Here is a 23,897-nt window from a genome sequence, read left to right as displayed (position 1 = left end):
AGAATTTTTTCCTGGCTGCTCTACCGTGATATCCAGCAGATCGAATTACTTTTCTAATAGTCTCAGGATTAACAATTACTCCATATAATGCTTGTAAATCAGCAGCAATTTTAGGAGCACTCATTCTTGGATTTTTTTAATATTTCGAACGATAATTCGCTTTATTCCATTGGATAGTTTTGATGGTCGGCCAGGTCTTCTTTTATCCTGAATCATATGGATCTTTTTATGTCGTTTAATGATATTGAAAACTGTTGAATGATTCAAGTTAACTGTTTCAGCAGTTTCTCTAATAGATTTTCCACGTTCAATATGCAAATTAATAACTAATTTTCGAATTTCAGGCAAAGTTTCTTTTCGTTTAGCATTTATGGCTGCACAGATCTAAAAAACACAAAACTTCCAAAACAAACTGGAGAGAAATACTGCAGACGATTTTATAAATTATTGGCAATTGCTTTTGAGTAAAAATAAATACCCCAAAAGATATTTTTATTGCTTACTTCAGACGATTTTTGTTGCATAGTACGTAGTGTGCCATCACTTATGTGAGCCATTTTTCGCTCCGTTCTAAACAATTGTATTTTTATTAAATTAATATTTTAATATTTTGAGAAAATGTATGTTATGTAATAATTGTTACTAAATTTAAGTAAGAAACACACCCACAAAAAATTTTTACATGCTTTTTTAATTTATTTTATTGCGGTTTCTTTTTGTAAAGCACAAGTGTCTCATCACTTTTTTGAGACACTGTAAGCTGTATTTTAATTTTACCTCTTTGGAAACATTGTGGATAACTATTTTAAGGTTTTAAAGTTAATTTCCTCACACTGACGCATGCTGAAATCTTCTAATGATTTTCATTTTTATTTAAGAAAAATTTCTCCCATGAATTCATCAATTTTTAAAGCTTATTGAACTCTACTTCTTGCAAAGTATTTTTTCATCTTTGTTTTTTGGATATGCCTTTATTTTTCAGTATTGGTTTCTGTATTTCTCATTACTTATATAAATATATATTTCTTTCAGAGTGTTAATTTTTTTCCTATTTGATTAAGGAGAGTTTCTATTATTTTATGTGTTTCTTTCATATTTATTAATTAAAAAAAATATTCTCATTTTTAACATGAAGAGAGAAAATGGATATAAAACTATTAATTTTTGTGTAAACTATGTGCAAACTGTACTTTGTTTTAATACAGGTGCATATGTGGAGCACGATAAAGGTACTGATGCAGATCTAATTTTACATTCCATTCTTGTCGTCGTTGGAAATATTTCTTACTACATAGCGTCTGATTCAGAGCTTTGTATTGAAGTATCTAAATGTAAGCTTAATATTTTATCTTTAAACACAGTTTTATTTTTTTTCAATTTCTAGTGTACTTCTCATATCTTAACATGTTGCTGAAATTAATAATTTATTTTTATAGGTGTAACCCCTCTTCTAGATGATAGCTATAGTTTTGAAATAAGACTGGAATCCGCAAATATTATTCGAAATCTGACAAGATCGCCAAAAACTAGAGCCTATATTCAAGAGCATTCATGTATGAATAAGTAAACATTGCTTACTATTTTTCTTTCAAAAAGTTTTCAATTTTAAGGAATTTATATAAATTAGTAAAATAAGTGCATAATACTAAAATATTCTAAAGCTCACATTGTGAGGCACATATATTTGACGAGCAGTGAAAACAATACTGGGAAAGGTTGGAAAGAAAAGTTGGAAAGGAGTGAGTAAATCGTTTTGCTTGGAACATAAATTTTTTATTTCAATAATTTATGCTTAGACTGCCCTCCACAGTTGCATGTTACAATGAATCTATCTGAACAGATCTCGCAATCCAAATGATTTCTATCTTCTATGAAGATGGCTGTTTTAGAGAACATGAGTTCCGGCGACATTTAACCCTTTCAGGGGCGCAATGTTATTATTTTTTAAAAGTTATGAAAAAGTAAGCATAATGACATGCAATGGTCCTATAGACAACATAAATGAGTTTAAAAAAAATTTTTTCGTCCCCCTTTATGGAAAGGGGACCGGTTTCGTCTTGAAACCCGCGCCCGTCTAGAGCATTTAAGACTAAACATTTGCTTATTTATCTTTACTTTGCTGAAAAATATCTGAACGTAACCCAAATTGCAGATTATACTAGTAAATTACTGAACAACTAATGAAGTAAGTAATATTTGCTAAACACGTATTTTTAATTATAAATAAATTTAAAACAGGAAACAAAAAAGTATGAGACGAAAAGTAACTAATAATGCACTAAATTAAAATAAAATTAATGCACTAAATTAAATTACATAAAACTATGAAATATTTTAAAAAATTATGTTAAAAACTAAGAAAATTATATGTAAAAATAAAATAAATTAAGATGCATACAATTATTTTACTATGAACTAGAAGCATGAGAAAAGCGACCGCTATGAGAAGCATAATAAAAACGCAACTGTGAGTGTTTTTCGGTGTGCTCTATGTCTCAGTAAAAATTAAGAAATGTTTTTCCTCTCTCAAAAGCTCCATAAATCCTCATCTTTGAAGCCACTCAAACGAAGATATGGTGCAATTGTTTACAGCAGTGATCCGAAAGCAATAAACACAACTGCAAAAAATCTCGCGACTGCGTTATCTGATCCTTTCTTGGATGTCTCAGAGGGGCGGTGGTTTCATACTGAATCCGCAACGAAACCATTCAAAATTAAAAGGGTTCCATCACTTTTTTTTTGTGAACTAAGGACATTTCACTACTCATTGATGCCTGCTGATAAAATATATTGTGGAAAAATTAAAAAGTTTTGGGTTTTTTGTTTTTAAAATAGGTCAAAAGGAGCAGTGTGGAAAAGAAGCTAATTTTGAATGATTCGTATCAATTAATGGTTGCATAAAAAGGTTTGGTGCTGCCATCTGTTATCAGCTTTAAAAAGTAATTTAATTTGGTACTTTTCCGTTTCGCCGGCGCAAATCTCGCCAAGCAGACTTTATTGGCGACAACATACAGTATACACATGAAAAATATTAAAAAAAGTGTTAGTTCTAAGAATTCTTTTTTTGAAGGCATAAACATTTTAATATCGCTTAAAATTTTATAAAAAGCCAATAAATAAAGACAATAAATTTGTAAAAGGGCATTAATTTAAGAATTTACTATGCTTTCATGGTTCAACATCCTGATTCGAGGGTTCATATCACGTGACCCCAAGCGATCTCATCTCACGTAAACTACTCTACAAAAATCTAATGCTCTTAGTAATTATCTACATTAATTTCAAGTTAAATCTTAATTTGGAACACAAGTTTAAATGCAAGAAATATTTCAATTCGTACGAATAGCTTACTCAGAAATTATGTAAAACTGCAGTGCTTTACTTCGCTAATGCATTCTCATTAGACTTTACCTTTTCTATATTTTCGGCCTCGGGTAAGCGCTGTGATTGAATCCTAATTGACTTAACTACCGAAATGGCCTTAGACATAAAACTGAACTATCTGATAAAAATTCTATGTAATTATATGCCAATATTGAAAGAAACAATCAGAAAAACCACCGTCTCTGAAAGGGTTAATGTAAATTTATTTGTGTTCTCAAAACTACCATTCCTGAATTGTTCCCAATAAGTGAAGTTTAGTTATACATGTTGATTATATAAGATTTGAAAGAGAAAATATAATCGTTCTGATTTGCTCAATATCTAGAGATTTGCTTAGTTTCAGTTCCATACTCGGGTAACTAATTAATTTTTCGATCCACATGTTTGCATTCTAGAATATTTTCAAAGGGTAATTTATTTAAAAATTTTCACATGTTTTATTTTCCTTGCTCATTTTTCAAGTACAGGGTAGAAAATCCAGAAATTCTTTCATACACCAATCTTTTTGTCGATCTCAGGACCTTTTTTAGTATGTATATTGAGAAATTATCTTAACCAGAATTAAATCAGATTATCTGGTTACTGAATGTATTTCTGATCTGATGTGACTGTTTTGAACAAACCGGACATCCCTTGCCTAAGCTGGACCTTATCTCACCGATGCTACATGCATGCGACTAGGACACTTCCATTTCAAACAAAAGGGAAGAGGAGGATTTCTCCTTTGCATACAAATACTGAAAGGCATTAAGAGAAGAAGATTACTGCCTCTTTTAACTCAGCAGGTGTAACATATCCAACCGCCAATTATTAAAAGGCCCTGGGTTCGAGTCTCAAACAAAGTAGTCTTTGAATTAAGTTTTTAGCTTATTTCATAAAAAGTTTTATTTATTAAAATTTTACTTCCTCGTACGAAGTAAAGGAATGATTGTAATCTCGGAAAAATTTCGGCTATCATATTTCAACGAAAGTATATACTTCGACCGCTCTCGAATTCATTTGAACTATGTTTTTGCGTGACATCTGTAAGTAGGGAGAGAATAAAGAGCTATTTTTTTCCAAAATGGATTGCGACATGGATTTAAAATGGACTCAGAAAAGATTTTTTTCCCTTAATGTCTGTGGGTACGTATTTATGTATCTCCCACAGCTCAAAAACCGGTAAGAATTCGTTCCAGAAGTTTCTCCATCCGTCCATGGCATATCGCCAATTTTATCGTCAAAAGTCGCCAAATGTGGCAACCCTAAACTTGCTTTGCGGAGAAGCTACCTTACCGAGCCTGGACACTTTTTAACAATATCGTTTAAACGTAACTATCACTGTTTGGTCCATGGCCCGTATGAGTCAGGTAGTATTGGATGGAAAATATATAATATTAATTTCCGTGTATACATTCTGAAGAGATTGTGGGTGCCCTTGAACATTATCTAAGATTAATAATGCTTTAAACTTTAATTTATTATTTTTACAATATTGCTTAACTGTTGGCATGAAATGAAAAGGGAACTAACTAATCTGTAAATAGTAATGTAGTAACCTAGGAATTTTTATTTCATCTCCAAATGACTGGAAATAATTCTTTAACCTTTCTCTTTCAATGTTCTGGGATTTTTCTGCTTGGTAAAGTATCAGTGGCTTCCATTTTAAATCACCAGCTAGGTTTCCACCAAGAAGCAATAATATTATTTGGATTAATTGAGAATGAAAAATATTTGCAGTTTAATGAACTTTTTGTATGATCAGCAAACTATGATTCTAAAGTAGAAAAACTTCATGAAAATATAAATAACATATTTTACACTCTGAAATCTTATAAATTACTTGCGTAAAGATTCTTTCGGCATACCAAAATTGAAAATTAAAGACATTAGTAAATCTCCAAAGAATTTCATTGACCGATGTTAAAATAGGAAAAATCAACATAGAATTATACTGATTTACTTATTAAACAACCCCTCAATGCAAATTAAAAGGGACGTCAAAAATTTCAATTTTTTAAAAATTAAATATCTGGATCAATTTTTGTCTGTACGGAAGTCAAAATTTTGGTGTTATTTTTTATGAATACAAAATTTCTCTGAATATAAATATGAGGAATAAAGAAAAGTATAAAATGTTAGGTTTCGTAATTTTTACAAAAATTGATTTCTTTCAAAGTGTCAATATATGAATATTTGTGTCATTTAAAACATTTTTGTAACTGGAGATATATGTATGCCACAAATGTTTCCGAAAATAAAGGCCAGGTATGAACTTCTGCGAACACGGTATATATATATGAAAGGAAGTTTGAAGCCTAGTAAAAGTTGTTAAAAACACTTGAAGTATCCTATCTTAATTCCAGAAGCACTTTGCAATTTCACTTATAAAGTAAATTATAAATTATTAATTAAAAAAACCTTTCAAAATAACAGAAAAATTAGAAATAGCTGAACTAGCTGTTTTTTTGGGGGGGGGGGCAGGTAAATTTTAAAGAATAAATAGTAATCAGAAAAATGAATAGTTTTGTTAAACTATTTGGGCAGCGTGTTGTTTTATTGAAATGCTATCGTAGACTACACACTTATTTCCCCCAAACTAGAATATTGAACCATCTAAATTGAACTTTTAACTAGTGGCAAGTTTATTGTTTATGAACTTTTCCCAGGTTTTTAATGCATTTTCACTATTTTTTCTTTCTTCATATTTTTTTATATCATGTTTTATGTATGTTTTTTATTCTATGGTCATATATTAATCCCAACTGTGAATTTCATTTCAGTGTTACCTGCATTTATCCAGCTTCTAAGAGAAGATGGGAAAGACTTCAATACTGCGGCTTATGGAATAATAATGAATCTGTTAATCGATCGTACGTCTTGTGAATTGTTTTATAAAGAAGAAGGCGTCACTAGGTAAATTTTATGTAAATTATTGACACACTCACGTAAATATATAAGGTTATGTAATATAGTATACGAGTGTGTTGCAACTCTCCTGGCCGATAATAATCGGCCTCATGGTTAACAGTGCGCAACCCAACACAGACAAACAAAACTACAGTTAAAAGATTAAAATACAGATTAAAAGACAGAAGTACAGTCAAAAACATCAAACAAAAATTCCTAGTATTTTCTATTGCCATTTATAAAGTTCATCAAATCCTTTCCAAATCTAAACTCTTTATTGCGGCTGTAGAATTGTTTTATGATACCATGTTCATCCCTAACATGTCAAAATAATACACAGTCTTCGACGAAATGTCGAGCATTGCCTGCAACACTAAAAAACTACAAAAACTATTATTTCGTAAATTAAACCTTTCCAGCTACGCCGGGAAGTGCACCCGTGTCCAGTAACTGTTTGATTGTAATAAAAATTACATATCATTATCATATTTTTAGAAAACTTCAAACTTCAACAAATAATCTTCCATTTTCACGAAATGTTCCATTTCTCTTTCTAGCAGTCATAATAGAAATCCTTGATTTTACCAATAACAATTCTTTTTTATGCTTGAAATATGGAACGCATACCCGGCATTACCCGTAGCAGTCTCTTTGGCCAGCATGTTGGCCTTCTCATTTCCTATAACACCAATATGGGCTTTCAGCCATTTCATTTTCACTTCATGTATTTTTCTCAACTTTTGCAAGATCTTTTATGTATGAGACCAAAATATTGGTTTTTATCAACATCTGCTAGTGCTTCCAAGCCAGATAATGAGTCTGGATATAAATATACTAATATATGTTTTTACAGTCAGGTTTTCATCAATGCATTTAAAAGCAAATATGATAGCAGCTAATTCAGCTTGAAAAACCGAATTGTAAGTTTCAAGTCTAATTTTGTCATAGTCTATTTCTGTACCAAACAAATAAACCACATATGCTACCAATTCCATTGTCATAACATGAACCGTCAGTAAATATGTCCATTTCTCCTACGCTAACATTTGTTCTCCTATATTCCACTGCTTTTCGTAATGCAAGATGTGTACTATTAGTATTAAAGACAGAAAAACATGTATTATATGCAGCAAAATTTCCGTAAGTAATAAAATCAACATTTTGTGAACGTAATTTAAATTTATAAAGCATATAAGACATTTCCCCCCCCCTCCTTTCTACGTGTCTTCGTAGTGTACTGTCTGTCTACGAGAACAGCTCCTTCCACAGAGTCTGGCGGGTGGCGGTCGCTATAGCAACAGGGCTAGTAGATTTTTAAAAGGAGCAAACCAAGGGTTGCCAATTCATCTTTAAATGCGAAAAGATGGCAAACTGAAAAGTAAATCATCAAGACACCCCTTCGGAAAATGGGTCAAGGCTCGTTTCTACGGCAACAGACAGCTGCAGACTAACTGGCGACAGTTTTTCTTATGACAGGCAGACTGTAACTTAACTGGATAGTATGTCCAACGCTTAATCGAGAGGCCTGGAGTTCGAATCCCGGCGAGAGCATTGCAGAATTCCTTCCTGACATCGAGGAATTACTCTAGAAGTGGCACCCTAACTAAAATGGTGGTGGACGATAATTCGTCACTTACCAGCATTTTGGCGACTGGGTCCACTTATACCCAGTCGCCCTTTAAAAGGAGGAGTATATAAGGTACTTTCTTTCTCCTTCTCGTACGCTTTCCTGGTGTAACTGGAAGCACGCTAGATTCGTATTCGGAAAGTCCGGTGTCATGGCTAGGATACTGCACATTTTTCATAGTCCAGCACCGATATAAAACTAATGACTCTACAAGTTGAAAAACAGTAAGATTTTGTGAAATCGTTAAGAAACATGCAAATAATGCAACGAATTACGACTCCTGTGCATCGCCTCCTAGGAAACAGTACCGGATTAACCAACAGACTAATTAGAAAAATATCTGGTCCCACAATTTGGAAGGGTCCAGCCCCAGTACAAGAAATAAATGAATAAAAAATTATTAAACAAAAAATAACTAATAAAAATTATTTTTTAAATTAATCTTTAGTAATATAGGATATAAATATAAATAAATGTCGTCGGTAATAATTTTAAAAGTATTAAAATCGGATTCGACGCTACATATTGTACCAGTGTATTGTATGCGTGTATAAGTGCAACAATGTATTGCATATGTAAGTTTGTATAAAGAAAATATGCAAGCTGTGTTATATGTGTTCGCTGTTTGCCTTTTTGGAAGTACAGATGCTATTGTAACAGGTAACGTAAACATTTTTAGCCTAAAACTGACTTAGTCCCGCAAAAGGGAAGATTTCCCTTCTTTCTTTCTTTGGCATCACATGATTTCTCTTGGAAATAAGGTTTTGAAAGAGACCAATATAGTACATTGCCTCGGTTTACATTGACCTCACTTTCGAGGTTATGACGTCATTATATAACACTACTTTTTCATTTGTACAAATTTCTCTAATATTTATTTATTTTATTTATTTATTTACTTAGCTCCCCTTTTCTTGCTAGAAAGAATTATTTGGAAAAAAAGAATAGGCTCACTGGAGACGTCATCTTACGCTTTATAAATGTTATTTCTTTTTCTTTTAAAGACAGATTTGCATTTAGTACTCATTTCATTTTATCAATCTTATTTTGTCTTTCTGATTTATTGTGTAAAATAACAGAGTTTTTTTTTTCTTCCCCTCGCCTGATGTAAATGGATCGATATCCGAATATAAGAACAACAACAACAGAGTTTAAAGACTGACTGTCATTTAAAATTATTTGCAAAGAAATCTGCTGAAAGAAATCCACAAAAGTCCTTGCCCAACCTTTTATTTTCGCAACCATTAATCATACACATGAAGAATTACAAAAACATTTCAAATAATTCAAATGTTTTCAACGTTTTTGTATTTTAAACAATCAATTTTGTAAAAATTATGAAATCTAACTTTTTGTATACATCCCTCTTGTCCTTATATTTAGGAAACATTTTTATGTGACTTTTTTAACGATCATTATAAAAAATTAAATACAAAAGTGTAACTGCCGTATGACAAAAATTGGCCGACATATTTAATTTTAATGTTGGAGATCATATTCAGGGCTCGTACGCAAATTGAAGAGTTAAATGTTTGCATTTCATAAATACTTAAATGTAAAATACCATTTGAGAAAATGTAAGTGGTTAAGTGACGAGCATTACTATACAGATTGTTCGGTGAAAAGTGTTGATCGATATAACTTTATTTCGAAAAGCAGATCGTACAGAATCTTATAGAATTCGTGTTCTAGAGAGCATTTTGGGGCATCAGGGTTAGTAAATAACAAAATAACAAATTCGTAACAAAGTGCTTAAATTAAAAATGGAAAAATATTTCTAGTTTTAAAATTTTGACATGATAAGTAGATTAGGATTTTTAAGTAATAAAGCGTCATGAGAATAAATAATAACGTAATTTCAGCGTTTGAAAACACATAAATTACATGCATGAAAATTTGGTGGTCCTAGCTTCCATAGTTTTTTTTTGGCGAAATTTTGAAGGTTTAAAAAATAGGCCAAAAATCGAACGGAAATTCCCTACAGAAACTTCATTCGCGAATTTTAAAAATCCGAGATAGCCAAAATGTTGCTCTCGAAGAGTACATCAATTTAAAAAAAACGTTTCTCTCTAGGCCCAATAGGACCCGACTTTCATAGGGTCAATGTTCACGAATTTGACACATTTCGGTCGCGACAATTCCCTATAAGCGTTGCACCGAATTTCAAACCCCTCACACAGTACTTCCCATTCAGATACATGAACAATCCCCCGCAAGCGTTTTCTCGTAGCTCAATTTTTGACCCCGGCGCAAGCGACCGAAATTTCTATGGGGTCACGGAAATGGGCCAAATTTTGACCCCCCATATCTCGGGCCCTAATTGTCCGATCGACTTGAAATTTGAAACGTGGCCTAACAGGGTTTCGGCCTTGCTCCCCATGCTCGCCAATAGCGGCTCACCATGGGGGGTCCGCCCCTTTTCGCCGTAATGTCAAAACAAAAACTCGCGAATATCTCCGAAACGGTTCGATAGAATGTCGCAAATTTCGGTGTGAAAGGGCTCCCTATTTGTACCTACAAACCATCCAAATATCGTGGTCCTAGCTTCCATGGTTTTTTTTGGCGAATTTTTGAAGTTTTAAAAATAGGCCAAAAATCGCATTCCAAAAAGGGCTAATTGTTGGTGCTCGTTTAGCAGCGGACTCGACTTCGAAGACAGCAAATCTCACAGGGTTCTCAAAAGTAGTCATATTAAAGATTTTCAAAAGTTGGAATCAGAACCCATAGTCCTTCTCTAGGAGACGTAACTGCGTTTCGAGCACAGTTTTCGAAGAGAGTAATCGGCGTCATCTCCGACGATTGGTACGGCAGAACAGTGACTCTACTATGCTTCAACTGACACAGATCGTCAACCAAGGCTTTTCCCAACAGATTTCAACTCGAACCTTTCGCAGAGAATGGCAGAAGATAGAAATGCAGAGTCGGGTGCCTGTGAGAAAACCACTCATTTCTGCCCGTCATATTGAAAGAATTAGTTTGCAGTGATATGTGGAAAGAAGACACTGGACATCTGAGGACTGGAAAGGGTAATGTGGTCGCATGACACACGCTACACCTTATTTGGCACTGATGGAAGACGTCGAATTTGGCGAGAACTCCATGAAGCCATGAATTCATCTTGCCTTACTCGCACTCTGCAAGGGTCTGGTGGGAGTATCATGATATTGTGCATGTTTTGCTAGCATTGAAGTGGTACCCTTGTGTTCCTCGAGGTGAACAAACAGCCATGAGATACAGATCAAGTGCACCGTGCAATGTTGCATTTTTACCTTGACTGCGACGGATACTTCATGGACGATAATGCAACCGTACATCGCGCCAAAATTAGTTCGCTGAACATCAATCTGATTTCCAACACTTTCCCTGGCCATCGCATAGCCCGGATCATAACCCCATAAAAAATGTGGGGGATACGGCAGAAAGACGCATCCGACAGCTCTCTCCTCTTTCATCTAATTTACAAGATCTAAAAAGTTGCATAGCCAATGCATGGTATTCTCTGAATGTAAATGCACTCCAAAAGCCCTTAGACTCGACGCCCAAGCGAATTAAAGTAGTTATCTGCACAAAAGGTGGTCCAATAAAGTATTTATCTTGGGTTTCTAATTCATTGGCCAATGTGTATATATGGACTAGCGAGCTATATAAAATATTGAATGTCGTAATTTTATAAAGTAAGGTGTTTTTTTTTCCCCTAAATTTAAAAAATCTGATGTGTACACCACATGACTTCCTAGTACGAAATATTAAATTATACGCATTTTTCTTGCATTTCATTTAAACTTATTGGATTGAATTAAGTCTACTTCGCCGACAGCGCATAAACCACAATAGAATAAATGCATTCTTTAAAATTCACTCTAGTATTTGTTTACCATAGCGACGCTCTGGCGCTAGATTCACTTAAAAATTATTACTGTAACTAAATTTGTATTACTGTTAGTTTGCGCGCAGTGCTTCAGTACAAATTTTAAATTTTCGCAAAATACAGTTAGTTTTTTCTTTATAAAACAAATTCTTATACACTATTAAGTAAAATAAATCAAGAAAGATAATCATCTATGTTTAAAGATGACACACTGAAAATTTCATATATGTATGACAAAAACAATTTGACTTATTAAAACTCGAAAATCAGCTAAAATTCTCACTTTTTGTGTTGCGCAAAACTGATGACTCCCCTTCAGTATTATATTTCGTTCACATTATAACTCATAATGCACAAAATTTATATCATTTAAAGAACATAATTATCTAATCGTTGCCATATGTTCTATTCAAATACTATAATAAAGCCAGAACGATGTATAAAAGAAATTAAGCAAAAAAAAAAAAAAAAAAAAAAGGAAACAGATTTTCACAGACGATTGAGTATTTCTCATTTAATTAATTCAGTTTTCACTTCGCGAGAAGGCAAAAATACATAAAAACTCAAAATATCTATATTAGAAATTACGAAGTAAATCTCAAACACTTATTTTCTCGAAAAAATTCCAGAAAGAATTAAGCATGATTTAATTGGCAATAATAAATGAATGAGTTACCATTGTTGTTGCGAAGCTAAGTTTCTCTAGATTGGCAACAAATCCACTAGTCTCCTGTTTCAAATGTAAACATCAATGGCCGCCATTAAAAACAGGCTTAGCTGCAATTAAACAACTTTAAAATTGGTGATAATTCTAAAAATATTGCACACAGATTTACTAAAGGCATAAAATCCTTAACCGGAAGATAAAAACAACATAATTCAATCATTTTTAAAGCAAAAAATGTACAATTTGCAAACATATAAGAGTAAAGAAACTGAGATCACTGAGCCGGGTAACAGAGTGGATATATATATAAATATATTTATATACGTTTGGCGCGGCCGATTGCAACCAAAATACGAGGTGCACATCTACATGTTATAGCAGTCCTATATACAAAATTTCAACGTTCTGAGGCTACTCGTTTTTGAGTTATGCGAGATACGTACGTACGTACGCACGTACGTACATGCGTTCGTACAGACGCCACGAAAAATTCTCTTCAGAATTAATTTTAAAGCAGTTTTATAATTTTTTTGAAGGAAAAGAGTATTTTATTCTGTCCTTACGTACAGATATCACGCAAAAACATCGTTAAATTGCGTTCGATAGCTGTCAAAATAGATATTTTCGTTGAAATATGCTGCCTGAAACTTTTCGCGATTACAATACTTCCTTTTTACTTCGTACAAGGAAGTAAAAATGCCAAGTCTTTCTCTCATTTTAAATATTTTTGCAATTGGAAGTATATGTCTACGATCAACAGTTACGAAAATAAAATCTGGATAGAGACGTTTGTGTACAGAATGTATATAATATTTAGAAATCCGACGTCACTGTATCTCAGCAAAATTTCCACCATTTATATTTGAAACAAGAAAAGAGTGTAAATTTTAAAAGTCTGCACTTTAGTTTTTAATTTCAGAGACAACTCGTAACTTGGAATATTTAAATACACATACGTCCTCAAATTTGTCGCTAGCATTACTGTTAATAAATCTATCAGAATTTAAAATAAATTGCCCGTATATCCTAGATTTTTATGTTCAATTAAATGTCCTAATCAAAATACTATTTAAATAATTACAGACACTTCGGTTTTATTATTACGCAAACAAAATATATATATACTTTTGGTTTGCATAATTTTCCCCCCACCCAGGTAAGTTTGAGAGAATAAGTTGAAACATATTTAACAATTTTAGTGTATGGGCAATTAAAAAAAATCGAAATAACTATTTATTAAGCTACTTATTCTTTCGAACAAAAAGAGCTGTTGCCTGGAATCCCATCAGTTTTTGATTTCTCATCGGAAGATTAGGCTCGCCAGCGGTCGAACGGTAAAAGTTGCTGAGCACTTATAGTTCGGTCCGAAGTTCGAATCCTAGCAAATGGGATGGCTGCATGGGCGTTTTCATGGCTTTTCTCATGTGTAACCTGTATACGAGCTAGTTCCCTTAGAGATTCCTCCATGAAGGTATCCTTCTTCTTAGGCAGATAGTCCTAGTGTGTTTTTCTGTAACCTAATAAGTCAAACCAAACCGTCAGACGAAAATTGTCTTACAAGTATAAAGAACCTACAATGCTACTGCATTTTTATTAATAGATAAGCGTTGCTAGTTTATAATGCGGGGTCTTTATTGATTTCTATGCATTAACTTAACAGGAATTTTATATCCTTATTGATTCAAATCCATTTCAAGCAGGTTTAGATACATTTGGTTTTCTGCAAGTCTGTCAGTAAGAAATTCCTTTACATTTATGAATCATTCTGAATTTACATAAATGAATCATGGAATATTCCATTCAGATAGATTTCGCTATGCGCATCACGATGGATTCCAGACTCTCATTAAAAGAAAAGTTTTTTCTTTTGACGTGAATTATTTTTCATTTAAAAAATGTATACATGTGCAAGAAGATTCCAAATGCTAATCTAAATTTTATAATTCGTTCTGTAGCAAAGTAAGGATGTTAAAATAAATATTAACTTTTAATCAAAAAATGAAATCCACCACTAATTCCTCAATAAACTGTTGTGTTGCAAAAGTGGGAAAAAAAAGTCCATGTTCACCCTTTTTAAAATTAGCTGTTTTTTATAGCATTAATTTCGTTTATAACTAATGTTGGATATTATACTTTTAACTGAGCTCGTTGTTCATTGGCTGTGCATTTAGATAATATTGATATGATTTGTATTATTATTAGATTTCGTTTTTCTTTAGTTGCTCTATCTGATGAGCCTACTACTTTTTAAAGTGGTATAAGAGCTTTCTTGGTTGAATATTTCTCTTTTTATTTTTCATTTTTACCACATTCTCAGTTATATTTTCAGCCACATATGTTTTTAATTTTAACATATGTGGTTGTATTTAACATCATTTTTCAGAAATATGGAATGACAAAATGTTTTTGTATATGCACTAAAATAATTTTTAAATTAAACATTTTAACATTTAACTGTATTTACAGGGGTTTTTTTTCATAATTAATATATTGTCTTTTTGAGAATAATTTAGTTATCATGTTTTCTGCCCTTACCTGCTTTCTTATGCGAGATAAATGTTTAAATGTAGTATTGTATAGACAATTAGGCAATTAAAAATTTTTAAAAATATTCACTGTTGTTTTGTCTCTGTCTTTTGTATTCCCTGATAATAAATGAATTTTTTCTCTACAAAAATATTATCTGATGCCAATATATTATGTCTTCAGCGATATTAATATGCAACTCTGTTTTTTAGATTACTACATAAACTTCATCTTTGCGCTGATCGAGATTGGAAAACATGTGCTTTTCTCTGTCAGATACTTTGGAACTACTGTGGTGGTGAAAATGCAGATACGATACCCATTAAAAAAATTGAAGCTCAACATTTGCTAAAGTATTTAACGTATTCACTCAGTAAGTTGTAAAATCTTTCAAAAGTTCCAGTATTTTTAAATGAAATCTTTTCCTTTCTATGGTAAATCTTTTGAAAATACACTGTGCTTCAAAAAACATATATACACCCATGAAACGTTGAGCAGTGCCGTAGCTGGGGAAAGATAGCTGTCCTCAAGCACAGTTATTCAGGGACAACAAATTGGTGTTGCTAAATTTTAGAATGAAATGCTTCTATTCTTGGCAGACAGGAGGGGAAGCGAAACTTTCAGTTGGCCCGGGCCCTGAAAACCCTAGCTAGGACTCTGTGATTGAATTAAAGTCGCGAAACACAGCATAAATAATATATTGTTTAGGAAGCTGTATAAATAATTAGACTTTTGAATGAAAAAACATTTTATTAAAAAATGGTGACCATCTACATCTTTTTGGTAAAACGCTATATATAGTACGGCACAGAATCAATTTTAATAGTTTAAATATCCCTTTACGGAAGGTTCTGAAGGGGGGGGGGGGAAAGTTTGCTTCGTTATCAATTAAATCAGCTGCATTCTGAACAAGTTGCATTTGCAACCTTAATATGTCCCATAAGTATTCTGTTCATCTGGAGACCTAGATGGTCATGGAAAGGTGTAAAGGATGACATTGCTCGAAAATGGCTGGTGCTGTATACGCTCGAGTGTTCCCTTAGTGGTAAATGGCAGCTCGACAAGATAAACATTATAATCGGTTGCAGAATGTCGCAGAGGTACATGTGAACTATCAATATTTCTGAAGAAGATTGGCTCATGGCCGACAAGAGGTTAACACATTAGTGACAAGTTAGAGGTTAGTGACGCTGTATGCCGTAACGCACTGAGAAGGCATTAATGTTTGTATAATTTCTGTGCTTCAAGAGGCACTCTAAATACGCAGAGAACTGAAAGTTCTCTCAAGTGGTTAGGTAGTTGGTAGGGGAAGAAGGGTCGGAGATTATCGGATCGCGCGTAGGATATTCTTCATCAAAATTGGGGTGGCACTTAGTGTGTCTTCGGGAAGGCATAAGTGCCAGCTTTGCTTCAAACTTTAACTATCTTAAGTGATAACTACCCATATTTACACCCCGAGTGTGATCGTAGAATACCGAAATCAATTGCTGAATCGGAACGTTGGCCACGTCTCCTTCTCATACGTTTACGGAGATCGTCAACATTGAGAGAGAAGCAGAATTCGTTGCTAAAGACAACAGGCTTCCATTCAAACAATCCAGCCTAGTTATACTCACCACCAATCCGAACGACCTTGTCTGTGTTGGAAAGTCAATTGTAGCCAAATTAATGGACATCGAGACTTGATCTCATTATGTGCCTATGGTCTCCAAATCGTATCCTTTGGTATTACAAGATGCCTAGAAAAGGATGATAGCGAGGCCCTTTGTGTGTCAGCGGCTGTTTTATTATTTACACGATCCTGTCGAATACTTTTATGTCTGGGTCTCCTGAAGCTCAGTACTGTTAACATATGCTTTCGCTGATCCACTGTTGTTGACTTCAGCTAGCATATCTTTCCCATCGCGACAGTGGTAAGCCATTAATACATCAAAGCGAAATAAATAGTCGATAGCAAATACAAAATGATGGAACTAAAATATGGAGGGATGATAGGAACTTATATACATTATATATGCTGGTGATGTCTAATTACTGGTCACGGAGGAGGTGGACCACATAAAAACAAAATACATAATCTGACATCATTTCAACTGCGCCGGCCGCGACCGTGACCACAAACCTGGCATGTATTATTTGGATCGATTTATTAACGAACTAAGGTGAATGAAACGAATCAACGCAGTAGAGATTTTTTCCGTTCTTATTTTTTTCTCCCTGCTTACTTTCACTGCGTTCAAAAAGTTTAGACTAAGGAGGCAAAATATCACTTTTAAGTAATCCAAGATAATATACTGATCATCATTTGTAATTAACTGCTTGATTACATTTTGTTAAATTTTGTGCATTTGTATATTTATTTTGGGCAAAATACGTGTGTTTAAAAAACTTCATTTAGCTATATACACATAATTTTGACAAAACGTAATAAATAAGTATTATTGTGTAATAATTGTTATTATAATTATTTAATTATTTTTATTTATTATATAATTTTCATTCCAATTAATTGTAATATAATAATTATTATAATTGATTATAACTGGTTATAATAATTTTACGATAATAAATAATAATTATTATAACAGTATAATTAATAATTATTGTATATCTTTTTTTATCTCTGAATTAAAAGATATGTACATTAGTACATATTGAAAAAAAATTTTAGTAATTATTGGCAATAACTATACGATAGTAAATGATTATTATAGTTATGTAATTAATTGTAATTATTTATAATTATAATAAATAATTATTATGTTTCTTTTTGATTTGGGGGTCTAAAATCTATATGCATTATATAGACAATTGAATTTGGGGGAGGGGTAACTATTTAGAACAAAAAGATGAAAATAATTCTTGCACAAAAATAATAATATCGTTAAATGTCACGTTAAAAGAGCAATTTGATCAGGGCAGACCCTATTCAAATGGGATTGATACATGTTGACTCATTTTTTTTAAAATACAGAAAGAATATTACCGCTAAAACATATAATTCCATTTTTTTAGGGATCTTGCTTTTTAAAAGTAAGCAATGAAATCTGCATTGTTCAGATAAAATTCATATGTTATGAAAAAAAGAAATTGGTTTCCAGTGTTGCACATCAGTGCGAATCTTCGCGTTTATTTCTGCAAATATGAAATAAAGGCGCGAAAAACTACTGACGATAAGTTTATTTTTATGGTTTATGTGATTACGGAAAAGCTTCAGTGGCTGTCTACCCCACTGATTGGAAACAAATTCACGAAGGCATCCCTTCACTAGTGAAGGACTTTCTAAGGGAAACTTTCTCGTATACAAGTTACACATGGGGAAAATCACAGAAACGTCCATCCAGCCAACCCGTTCTCGGGATTCGAACTTCGGACCCAACTACCAGTGTTCAGCGACTTGACCACTCGGCCGCTCGTGGGCCTCCTATTGATGCCAGAAACTTCCCCCCCCCGTGACACCGGGACTTTCCCTCCTTCAATAACAAATTCCCTAAGCGAAGGGTGAATTCTTTTGTGACCTTCTTACCCTGTGGCACGTAATTAGAAATGATCCTAAGTGTTTTGCCAGAATGCCGGCCAAGGTTACCGTCGAACTGCACTAATGCTGCAAAATATACCCATCTCCTAGGCGTAAAATAAACTGTGTAGCATAATTAACATCGGTGTTCTAATCATTTTAATATCAGGTCCTTAAAAAGTTGAAAAACATAAAAAAATTCATTCATAAACATAAACTACAAAATAAATAAATAAATAATAAAAAATCTGAAAGCTTTCATATTTTACATTACGCCCAAAAGGGCCTTTTTTTAACGTTTTGTGGGTTACCTTTATTTATCAAATATCATATTCTTCATACTTACACTATGCAATTCAGTTCAGCAGCAATACCGCAAAATAATTTTAAAATGAGCATATCTTTAGAATTTCCGATACACAGTCTCTGGCGCTGGAGATAAAAAATTTTCTTTTTCCGTATAGTGTTGCCATTGCTCGCTTTGAAATCGTTGAGTTTGTTGATCCAAAATTCGTTAAAGTTTTACAAAATATGAAATAGGTAATAAAACAAATTCCAAATTCCAAATTTGGGCTTCCAGATGCTTATATTCGGAGGGAAACGTACGTTATTCAAATTTCGATGGTTCTAGGTACCGTCTTTTTATCACAATGCGACAAACATACATACATTTATGCAGATTTTTGATTATTTAATTTCTTTAAATATAATACAGGGCTGTAATGTTTGGTGGCAACTGTTTGAAAAGTGAACCAACGCAAAATGCCAAAACGAACTTAGTAGCTCTTCTGGGCTAACGCCCTTTGGGCTAATAAAATAAATAAACCCTGCATAACTCATTTTTTTATAAGTATACATACGTATACCACACATGCACACACACACATATATATATATATATATATGTATTGCAAAGAATGTATATTAGAATTTATTACATAACATTTTTCATTTTTAGCAAAGAAACAGAACACATCTTACTTATGATGAATTTTTCAATTTTAGCAGAGAAACGGAAAACAACTTAGGATGAATTTTATATGTTTTGGGGAATGAGTTAGTTTTTTTGTAAAAGATTTTTTTAGTCCAAAGGGATTTGAATCCCGAAGGACTATTAGTTTCGTTTTGGCATTTTGCGTCGGACTCATAAATGTCGGTTCACTTTTCAAACTGTTGCCACAAAATGTTAGAGTCCTGCATTATATTTGAAGAAATTAAATAATGAAAAATCTGCATAAATGTATGTATATTTCTCGTATTGTGATAAAACAACGGTACATAGAGTCATCGAATTTTGAATAACGTACTCCTCCAACGAATATGAGCATGTGGAAGACCAAATTTGAAATTTGAAATTTGTTTTATGATCGATTTCCTATTTTTTAAAACTTTGACGAATTTTTGATTAACAAACTCAAGGATTTCAAAGCGAGCAATGGCAACGTTGTGCAGAAAAACCATTTTTATCTCCAGCGCGTGAGTCTCTGTATCGGAAATTCTAAAGATATGCTCGTTTTAAAACTATTTTGCGATATTGCTGTTGCACTGGATCTTATGGTTTAAGTGCGAGGAACATGATATTTAATAAAGAAAGGTAACACACAAAATGTTAAAAAACGCCCCTTTGGACGTAATTTAAAATCTGAAACATTTTTGAAAATAGCTTTCAATCTTTGATAAAGAATTTTCTGGAATATGAAGTCAGACTGCCTCAGCTTAATCGTAATCTATAGATTTCTCACTATAGATTACGATAATTTAAACTATGTAAATTAACGTTATAAAGATATATGATGCATGAATTTACGTCAAGACGTTCATAAAAAAGATGGCGATGCGCTTTATTTCCTTGAATATGGATACCGAGAGCTCTATAGATATAAAATCTTTTTGTATGGCTTCTGTAGGTTAAAAAAGCCCTCCTTTAAAAATTTAATAAAAATTTTCAAAGTTTTACATGCAAACTTCGAGGAGATATCCCAGAATTAATTTATTGATTTATATCATTTTTCAGTGCTAAGTGATTTTGAAAGACTCACTAGAATTATGTAAAAACAGCAACACAAAGTTGCTCATTTCAGCAATGAATATTTCTGTACCGGATACAACAGTACTACTTATTGATAAACTATTTGTTGTTGACGTCAGAATTTTTTTTTAATTACTAACAACACTACAAATTTAGTAAACCTATAAATAAATATAACAAAATCATACTTTTTTTAATGTGTAAATTTAAATAATTTTAATGAAACATAATTATTGAAAAGATAAAGAAATTTTAAAGCAATCTCATGTAGCTAAAATAGTGTTTCGATTTTGATATTTAATCTATGTTTCTTAAAATTTATTATCATGGCATTCAAGCAAAAGAAAAGCATATGGAATACATTACAAACTTACGCAAGATTTGTATTCGTATCAGAAGCTCGATCTATAAATACGTGAATATCTCATGTAAATATGTCTTTGGGGAAATATTGTGAATTTAATACGTGGCGAATATGGGAATATGCTCATCATTTTAAAAATAATTCTGAAGGAATTCAAATTGTTTTTCAGTATTAGCATTCTGTAAAGCGTTATGATTAAAATGAAAGACCTGCTGAAAAATACAAATGGCTGACAGAAGTTAAAACTATTAACTTGGTCCACAACATCTCTCAGAAATGCCGGACTTTGGCACCTAAAGCGAATACGTGTTACAAAATTAAACTCAATTTTGCTTATAGTCTAACTTTTATGTCTGACGGACGAATTTTCGTTCTGGCTTCTATTACAATCTCAGAATGCTGAATGGTAGAATAAAAAAATGGCTAAAATTAATCGTAGATTTCAACGCGAACTATAGAATAACTTAATTTGCTACTCTTTCTGGAACCACGGACATACAGACTGAATATCTAATTGTTTAGAATTCATATGCTAGCGCTTGACTCGATAAATTTTACAAACCGTAGTTAATATATAATAGCATAATAGAAAATTCATCAGCTCTGAGAATTTCCTCTCACGTTGAATACAGTGAGGGATTAGCTTTAAAAATACTAGTGATGCCAATCCTCATTCTTTAGAATAGATTCTTACTATTATTTAAATACCCATGATTTACATATTCTAGTCAACAATATAAATGTAAGCCAGATTTTAACATAAGATATGTTAATTAAAATATAATTTACAGAATGTTATTTGTGATTTTATAGTTATGAGTCGTGCCTAAGCTAGGTTATATTTTTAAAAGGGTTTTGTTTTAAGTTAAAGATTATTGCCAACAAAAGCACCATTTTTATACAGTGTCGCTAAACTGAGAGATCCAAATTGTACTGAGGGGCCGAATGAATTAAATCGTTGAGTACTGGCAGTTAGTTTCGTGTTCGGCTCTTGGCGAATGTGTGGTTGCAAGGACTTTCTTCACGTGTAACGTGAATGTGAGCCAATTTTTTGCAGTACGTCCTCTACCAATGTCAGTAATGAGTTGTGGCTGATTTATCGTTCGAAAAGCGATGCTGTCAGCTCTAATTGAAATACTGAATGCCTTTATCGGCGTATGACTTTTTTTAAGATCGTGGCGTCGTTAAATCCGGAGGAGAAGAGAAAAGGCGGTAGCTATTTGTTTCCAGGAGAAAACACTTTGCAGCGATGCTGAGCCCGCAGTCGATCTTGAGTGATGGTCAGAGGGAGAGTCAATTCGGAGTGTGCAGAATTGCTGATCCTGTATGAATAGAGTAAGTCCTATAGGAACGAGTCCCTGCTTGCTTTGCCGTAATCAATCAATTAATTAATCAATCAAAATATACTACATTGATTAAAAGGTAAAACCTCCTCTTTCCTTTGACTCATTGAATGTGCGTATTGTTGTCAGCAAAATTAATGTTGCCAATAATTTCACTTCCTGAAGAGGAAAATGCTTATTTATCTGTTGATAAAGTTTAATTTTTTTCCTAGGAATGCAGGTTATCATCGAATATAAGTAGTAAATGGATATTTGTTTTTAAATTTTAATTAAATAATAAATTAAGTATTTGGGAGAGTTTAGTATATAGATGTCAATGAGAAGTTTTTGTAATATTATTAAAAGACACAACTTACTAATGCGTTATTTTTGTAACACATTTGATTTTAATTATTGTAAAATTTTGTAATTGATAAAAGGTGGCTAATGCTTCATAATTCACTATTAATTGACTTCTTTTGTATTTAAACTTATCTAAAATTATATTTACCCATGTAAAACGTTTCCTCTTCCATCTCCCATTGAAGTACTTTTTATGTTTGCAATTGGCTTTACTTTAAAAAGTGGATTCAGATACCTAAAATTCATATTTATGTTGTACATTCCAATCACTGATTTATTAATATACAAAAATATATGAAGTTTTAACTTTGAACGATCGCTTTGAAAATTAAAGAAGGATGGATTGTTGAAAATCAAATGGTATAAAATATTATTCATTGATTAATCTATTTCTCGATGTTTTCATTGGTGTAATTAATTTAGCTATAATTTCGATTATAAAACGAATGAGTAAAAATCATGGCATAAATGGTTATTAAAAATGAATAAAAAAATGGGGTCCTAAACCATTATCCCATATTATCGATATCTGTCATAATAATCTGTGACAAAAATTTATGCTATTGTTGCTTCTTTTGTGTATTTTGCAATTTAATCTCTAATTATCGGCCAGTTCTTAATAACATGTTCCTTTCTTACAGGAGAAAACAGTGGTAGCACGAATAGAAATACTGATCAAGTATGGAGCAATGAATTCTGTCCAGTTGCGCAAAAATTGTTGGAACTTCTGAAAACTAAAAAATGTTGTATATCTTGATAAATGCTATGAATATTTATTTTTATTGAATTATTTAACGTTGTTTTTAACTTACTAGATTTTATATTTCATATAGCTTTTAAAATTTTGTAGTCTAATTTAATCTTTTAGGAACTGGAAAGATATTACTGACTTTTTGTATAAGTTTGTAAATTTGTCCTTAAAAATTTGTATGATGTTATATGCTTGTATAAAAAATAAAATAGCTTTGTCGTATTTTTTCTGGTATTTTTAAATTTATGATAACAAATGTAAATCTTATGATTGATATCTGAAATCAAGGAAATTGGTAGTCCAATATGATGTATAAGCATTAGTCACCCTCTTATTACATACAAAATTTGAAAATAATTAAAATCAAATGTGTTAAGAAATGGCGCATTAATGAGATGTCTTTTAATAGCAATGCAGAAACTTCCCACTGACTTCTGTAAACTGTATAGTCCTAAATACTTAATTTATAAAAACAAAATGTTGTAGAATTTAAGTATGCAGTATAACTAGAACTAAAACTCATTTGGTTATTCGAAAAAGTCCGGATAGCTGGATTATTTTTTTCTTTCGCTCAAATACATTGGTGCCTC

General features: G+C 32.4%; 1 protein-coding gene across 2 annotated transcripts in view; it reads left to right on the top strand.

Moving 5' to 3' along the window:
• The window catches only part of LOC118186396 (armadillo repeat-containing protein 2), a 93,453-nt gene extending 69,936 nt beyond the window's left edge, over positions 1 to 23,517 (top strand). For both annotated transcript variants that reach the window (XM_085812748.1, XM_085812747.1), the window contains exons 16-20: positions 1,206 to 1,331; positions 1,437 to 1,553; positions 6,147 to 6,279; positions 15,174 to 15,334; positions 23,198 to 23,517. In XM_085812748.1, coding sequence (XP_085668874.1) covers positions 1,206 to 1,331; positions 1,437 to 1,553; positions 6,147 to 6,279; positions 15,174 to 15,334; positions 23,198 to 23,313 — 653 coding nt within the window. In that variant the 3' untranslated portion in view covers positions 23,314 to 23,517. The remainder of the gene's footprint in view (positions 1 to 1,205; positions 1,332 to 1,436; positions 1,554 to 6,146; positions 6,280 to 15,173; positions 15,335 to 23,197) is intronic.
• Positions 23,518 to 23,897: the final 380 nt, after the last annotated feature.

Source organism: Stegodyphus dumicola, chromosome 3 (genome assembly GCF_044657685.1).
Source record: "Stegodyphus dumicola isolate Sdum_Otavi_A_Nest chromosome 3, ASM4465768v1".
NCBI classification, from domain to species: domain Eukaryota; kingdom Metazoa; phylum Arthropoda; class Arachnida; order Araneae; family Eresidae; genus Stegodyphus; species Stegodyphus dumicola.
The sequence above is the reverse complement of the archived record's forward strand: the minus strand, read 5'-3'. Positions and strand labels throughout refer to the sequence as shown.